The 7,525-nt window shown below is 35.8% G+C and overlaps 1 protein-coding gene across 6 annotated transcripts in view; it reads left to right on the plus strand.

Moving 5' to 3' along the window:
- LOC106456894 (EH domain-binding protein 1-like) overlaps nt 1-7,525 on the plus strand; it is a 188,642-nt gene that overhangs the window by 173,580 nt on the left and 7,537 nt on the right. For 4 of the 6 annotated variants that reach the window (XM_013916264.2, XM_013916263.2, XM_022382672.1 and 1 more), the window contains one exon: nt 4,845-5,221. The exons of the other annotated variants lie outside the window; for them this stretch is intronic. In XM_013916264.2, coding sequence (XP_013771718.1) covers nt 4,845-4,923 — 79 coding nt within the window. In that variant the 3' untranslated portion in view covers nt 4,924-5,221. The remainder of the gene's footprint in view (nt 1-4,844; nt 5,222-7,525) is intronic. 6 annotated transcript variants of the gene reach the window in all.

Below are 7,525 nucleotides of genomic sequence, written 5' to 3' on the forward strand. Positions count from 1 at the left end.
GGTAAAACATTGTAATTTCAGGTTGAATTACAGATTTCACGTGTGAGCTGGTAAAACATTGTAATTTCAGGTTGAATTACAGATTTCACGTGTGAGCTGGTAAAACATTGTAATTTCAGGTTGAATTACAGATTTCACGTGTGAGCTGGTAAAACATTGTAATTTCAGGTTGAATTACAGATTTCACGTGTGAGCTGGTAAAACATTGTAATTTCAGGTTGAATTATGGATTTCTTGTGTATGAATCGACCTAAAAATGTTTTACCAGCCCATAACTAAAGACGTCGTTTATGTATACCACGAGCCCGGCATAGCCCGATGGTTAGGGTGCTCGACTAGCAATCTGCGGGTCACAGGTTCGAATCCACGTTACACCAAACATGCTCGCCCTTTCAGCCGTTGGGGCGTTATACTGTAGCGGTCAATCCCACTATTCATTGGTAAAAGAGTAGCCCAAGAGTTGGCGGTGGGTGGTGATGACTAGCTACCTTCCCCCTGGTCTTACACTACTAAATTAGAGACTGCTAGCGCAGATAGCCCTCGTGTAGCTTTGCGCGAAATTCACAAACAAACAAACAAAACAATATACCAGGATGATTTATGGCCAACTTTTGAAACAAGAGGAATTACTGTTATTGCATATAGTGGAATAGCTTCCTAACGCATCAACTTGTGTACGGTATTTAATGTTTAAAAATCCGACAGAACAGCATTTAGTGGACCATGTTTAAAAATCCAACAGAACAGCCTATAGTGGACAATGTTTAAAAATCTAGCCGGTTACGTGTGTTTTCTCATAGCAAAGCCACATCGGGCTATCTGAACCCTTGATTTTAGCATTGTAAATCCGAAGACAAATCAGGAGGACAAAACCTAGCGGAATATCACATAGTGGACAATGTTTAGAAACCTAGCGGAATATCATTTAGTGGACAATGTTTAAAACCTAAGCGGTCCCCCGGTGGGACAGCGATAAGTCTACGGATTTACAACGCTAAAATCAGAGTTTCGATTCCCCTCGGTGGACACAGCAGATAGCCCAATTTGGCTTTGCTATAAAAACATATGCATAAACAAAACAAAAACCTAACAAAATATCATGTAGTGGACAATGTTGAAGCACAACTTAAAGTGAAGAAATCTTGAACCTAGCAGAACATCTTGTAGTGTACAGTGCCTAAACCTAGTAGAACATTCGTAGTACATAGTGTTTTTATTTCCATACCATAGTTTTCAGTAAGAGTATTCGAATATAAATGCGTGTAAACTTTATGGGAAAACTATAATTCTCTCAAACCCTGTGCAGTTGCTGTAGATGGTTTTTCACTGCAAACATTTAGCAGCACGAGCTTTTATAAAAATATTATATTTAGACGAGATTCTCATCATGGCGTTGGCTCTCGACACGTGCGAACTTCCCATATATAGTTTATTAGTTTCTCGATCCACCTTTCTCTTGTTGTTGATAAATGACTAAACCTGCGACCTAGCAACCTTCTTGCCCCTAATTGCCACTTAACAAACTGTCTTGATGAGGGGTTTGCCAGTGGCGCCCCCATCAGTCACGCCCGTCCGTTATTGTTCTGACAAGTTAAATGAAGATAGGGTTTTCCCAGTCCTCGCGGTCTTCAATCTTGTTCACGTGGTATGAGCGAAGTTACGACGTGTATCTTTGAAGGTTTTTAAATATTGAAAGTTTTTTCTTCTTTTAGTTTGACGAAGTTAGGTGTAAGGGGTAGTTTTTTTAGCGATGTATTTACGTAGGTGGCATTTTTGACAAGTGAAAAGAATGAGTTACATATAATTGAAAAGCTTGATTTGACAGGTGCTGTCACGTGGTACACATAGAAGCGAGCCAATCAGTGTACATGTTGACTTTCTGCTTATGTGACGGACAGGTCATTTACATGCTCTGTTATGTTTTAATAAAGATTATTGTTGTTGTTGTCATATTTCAAAACCACATATGGGCTATCTGCTTTTTATCCACCGCGGGTAATCGAACCCCGGATTTTAGCGTTGCAAGTCCATGTACGTTTACCCCCGACCCACCGATGAACGCCTTAATAAAAGATAAACTGTTGTGGAGATGCCTTAAAGCTTCCTATGCTCCCCCCCCCCTTTTTTCATTATTATTTATAAAAAATATTTTATAAGCAATGTTTGTTAAAAGTTACGCTGGGATTTTACTGAAAGTAAAGAAGCCATCTCAACCTAGATAGCCATACACGTAGGCTATACACATAGTAAAACTTGCCATACACGTAGGCTATACACATAGTAAAACTTGCCATACACGTAGGTTCTACACATAGTAAAGCGTAAATTATCTTCTAACAATATCCAATATAAAAAGTATGAAATATGTGTTTCAGATGGTAGGTGCTACAGGTGATTCATTGTTAAAATATTGACTTTCGCGCTGAGCTGCCTCCCAGTGGCACAGCCGTATGCCTGAGGACTTTCAACGTTACCCGTGATGAGCAAAGCACAAATAGCCTATTGTATTGCTTTGTGCTTAACTTCAAACAAACCAGCAGTGATATATCGATATATATACTAGAGAGAAGGCAGTTAGTTGACCACTCACCGCCAATTCTTGGGTTACTCTTTTCCAAGGAATAGTGAGATTGACAGTCACACTATAACGCCCCCTCGGCTGAAAGGGTGGGCATGTTCGGCGATGGGCTTCGAACCTGCAACTTGCAGGTTTTGAGTCAAGTGTCCTAACCACAAGTCCAGGCCAGTTAAGATATTAAGTGTTTCATACACAGAACATCATTAAAACATCTTGATTCACACACAGAACATCATTAAAACATCTTGATTCACGTATGTTTTGCATCAAAAAGTGTTAAAAGAGTATTCCATTTTTTAAAACGCGAAATGTGTATGCCAAACAGACAACTTGATACGCAATTAAACAAAATATGAAATGTCTTACAACTAATGCTAATAGTATCCTGTCTTTTATTGTTTGGTGACAGCATTTTTTTTACTTATAATTACTTACAAAATAAAGTGCCTTTCAAGAACACGAATATCATATGAATATTGCTAGCGACCAGTAAAAAGTTTGCAAATTATTAAATAAATTTTTAGATCTCACAAGTTCCTTAAATATGTTACTAAAGCAAGTTGTGTCATACTAATGTGTCACAAAGCAGATACGTTTTGCCGCTTTCTTCCTTGTCACAAATCTGTATTTGTGAAGCTGTCTTAAAAATTGACACATGGTGTGGTTTTAGTATTCTGACTCGAACTCCTTTATTTTGGTTCTAGAATACTAAAACGGACTACTTTACTTAGGCTCTAGAATACTGGCATAAACTACCTTACTTAGGCTCTAGAATACTGGCACGCTCTACTTTACTTCTGTTCTGAAATACTGACACGATTTGCTTTACTTCCAAATAAAAAGGATAATGATACTTATAATAAACAACATTGTTTATAACGGAAGGGGATACAGATAAACGTTTCGGAATTCTACATATTCCATCTTCAGTATCTAAAGCAAAATAAAAGAATTACATGAATCCTAAACAAGTAACTAAAACACATTGCTTCAAAAACGATAATTTAATCAAAATTATAACACACGAAAAGTGAAGGAGTAACAAATAAAACTCCTGCACATATTAGAAAATGTGCAATTTAAAAAAAGACTGCATGTTATTCTGCGTTGGTGAAAGTTGTTTGATGTGGAATGCCGAAACATTTATTTGTGTCCCCCTTCTGTTATAAATAATGTTGTTTATTTTTAAGGATTGTTATCCTTTTTATTGTGAAACTTCGTTTCCCTACGAATACATTGACTACTGTACTTCTGTGCTAGAATGCTGACCCGCACTACTTTACTTTGGCTCTGGAATGCTGACCCACAATACTTTACTTTGGCTTTATAATATTGACACGCAGTACTTTACTTTGGCTTTATAATACTGACCCGCACTACTTTACTTTGGCTTTAGAATACTGACCCGCACTACTTTACTTTGGCTTTAGAATACTGACCCGCACTACTTTACTTTGACTCTAGAATACTGATCCGCACTACCTTACTTTAGCTGCAGAACATTATTTTGGTTTTACAGTAATGACACGTACTAAAGTACTTTAGCTCCAGAATACAGGCACGCACTACTGTACTTCTGTTCTAGAATACTGACACTGACCACTTCACTTGGGCTGTGGAATATTGGCACGCAATATTTTATTTTGACTCTAGAATATTAAGACGCAATACTTTACTTTGGCTCTGGAATACTGACACGCATTACTTTACTTCGGTTCTAGAATACTTACATGCACTGCTTTTCTGTGGTGATAGAATACTAGCATGCAAAACACTGTCATAAATTACCCGGGGAAGTGGAAAGCTATAACATGCACTACTTTCTTGTAAGAATAATGACATCCAAAATTGTGAATATGTGGTCCGATATTCTAACCTATCACTTTTTTTTTTAAACTGATAAACATTAATTCACCTTTTTATTTTTTTGTATAAATCATCCAGTTTGGATAAAATTTGTTAAGATTATAATTAGCACTATTTTATTGCGAGAGTGCTAACATAAAATAGTGCAATGCCAAGATGCATATTGTTGGTATTAAAGTAGTACAAATAACTTTGTTAATAAAATACTGACGCACACTACTTACTTTAGTAGAATACTTTTGATGTAAAACACTGACACACATTACTGTGATGGTTGAATAATGACGTGTATTGTTATGTCGGTAGAGGAACGACTTGCACTGTTCTACTTTGGTATCCATACGTTCCTCTGATATATGTAAGTTTTACACTTTAAAACTTTTATATTTTGCTTTTGCAGGATTGAAGACGATGAGATAGTTGAAAGCGCCACCAGAGGTCCCATTATTCAACGGGAGAAGAATTGTTCCATACAGTGATTATCACGGCGTTAAGCCTAACGTTAGAACAGCGACGTAGAATAAGGCGGTTTTGTTTGTTTTTTATAGGAGGAATTATCTATATACTGGCGTGAATCTTAAAGTTGTTCTAGGTTAACAAAACACACACCCTTCAATACCTGAAAAAAACATTCACCTGTACAATGATGATGTAAATTCTGAAGAAAGAAGAAAAGTGTTACCGTGATTTTCATCTCTAAAGCCCATTGACTGATAAGAGTATGCTTTGTATAGGACGTGCGTTAAAAAAATCAAAAAAAATCTAACCTGTACATAGGTATTGTTAAAATAATCACAATATTAATAGTTAAGTCTCGCATGCACTTAGTGTAGAATTAATAGAATGTCTTAGGACTTAGTGCAATTAAATTGCTATTACTTTTTCTTGCGTCCTACTAAGTCCTTACATATTTTGCCACCAGTTGTTCCTTACAACTTTTCACGGGTCACATGGGTTCTGTAAAGCCGGCCAGGACTATAAATTACTAAAAAATTTTGTGGTTGACGTTAGTAATATATTTATGTGTCAGTCTGTGCGAAACCTCCTTTATGTTAATATATTATTCGAATAATATTATTATAATATTTATGCACTGTATACATGGGGACGCCACTGTTTGACGATGGACCTGCTGTTCTAATGCATCTGTCAGGATATTTATCAAGAGCTGGCGTTGCCACGGTTACAGCATATAGCAGTAGTAATACATATAATGTAAATAGATACGCTCATAGATACTTAATATCCAAACCACCTTTGATAAAATACGTTTCGATAATAATTAAAAATACCTCTTTATGTACTTAGATGATAAAAAAATGTGATTTCGGTGTTAATTTATATATATACATATATAATGCTTAAGTTCATTTTAAAGGATTCAGAGCCAAATTTTTCATTTTAAGAACGTAGATATATATTATAATTATAAGATGCTTAGTTGTTGGACTTAACAGGAGAAAGTTGCCAGAGAAAACGAGAAAAAAAAAACAACAACAAACCAACCTGACTTAAATAAAATTGATAATAATTACGGTTATATTGTACAACATGATTCTAATCCTAACAGTTGTTGTTCGTGAAAATTGAACATATATATATATATATATATGTCAACCACACTACTGTGTTTTTCGTATCCCAGCTTGCCTGATGAGCTTTGGTATTAATCGAAAGGCCTCGTTGGCAGATATAATGTGGTTGACATGTTATAACATATTCTCCTTTACTTTCACTCATGGAAATAACGGTTACTGATTGTAGAGTAAACACGTGTGCGAGCTTTTGGCTAGTCTGTGACCTAGTTTGACGTCTGTCAGTGTCCGAGCGATTAGACTGGTGAAGGGGGAATTTTGTGAAAGTTCTTAGTACATTAGCTGGATTTGAAAGACAATAAGATTAAAGCAGATCTTCCCGTACAGTTCGTAGGCTTAGCGTCAAGAACTGTTTCATGGCTATATCAACTGTTTAACCTAAATCGAATGGTGTACAATGCTTAAGGAAATAATACCCAGCTGTCGAGTATTAGTGGATTTAATGGAATATCATTCAGTAGGTAACTTTAGTACGATCAGGTACTACAAACTGTCTTAAAACTATGGTAACTGTAAAATATCGTGATGTATATGTTAAATATTAAGGTTTAGAATCTCGAATGTAAAGAAATAAACGAAATTGACCTTCTCTCACAACAACCAATGTACACTGTCCTATTAATATGGACCATCTATTGTAGTTATAGAAGATTAATATGTGGGGTATCAAGAAGGAAACGTTCTTAACCATATCTAACAATCAGTGTACGCTGTCCTATTAATATGGACCATCTATTGTAGTTATAGAAGATTAATATGTGGGGTATTAAGAAGGAAACGTTCTTAACCATATCTAACAGCCAGTGTACACTTTCAGTATGGATCATCTAGTGTGGTTATAGAAAATTAATATGTGGGGTATCAACATGGAAACGTTCCTAACCATATCTAACAACCAGTGTACGCTGTTCTGTTAATATGGACCATCTAGTGTTGTTTTAGAAGATTAATATGTGGGGTATCAAGAAGGAAACGTTCCTAACCATATCTAACAACCAGTGTACGCTGTTCTGTTAATATGGACCATCTAGTGTTGTCTTAGGAGATTAATATGTGGGGTATCAAGAAGGAAACGTTCCTAACCATATCTAACAACCAGTGTACGCTGTTCTGTTAATATGGATCATCTAGTGTTGTCTTAGGAGATTAATATGTGGAGTATCAACATGGAAACGTTCCTAACCATATCTAACAGCCAGTGTACACTTTCAGTATGGATCATCTAGTGTGGTTATAGAAGATTAATATGTGGGGTATCAAGAAGGAAACGTTCCTAACCATATCTAAACCAGTGTTTTCTGTCGTTTTAGCGAAGATCGAAGAACAAGTATTGACAATTCAAAGATGATAAAAACATGATTTTCTCGTATATATATATATATATATATATATATATAATACTATTATTACAAGAAAGTAAAGAAGTAGTTTGTCGTTGGTAGTTAATTTTACTTAGTTCGACCTAATAACTAACAGTAACTTTAAT

The sequence above is a fragment of the Limulus polyphemus genome, unplaced genomic scaffold (genome assembly GCF_000517525.1).
Source record: "Limulus polyphemus unplaced genomic scaffold, Limulus_polyphemus-2.1.2 Scaffold268, whole genome shotgun sequence".
In the NCBI taxonomy this organism is placed as follows: Eukaryota; Metazoa; Arthropoda; class Merostomata; order Xiphosura; family Limulidae; genus Limulus; species Limulus polyphemus.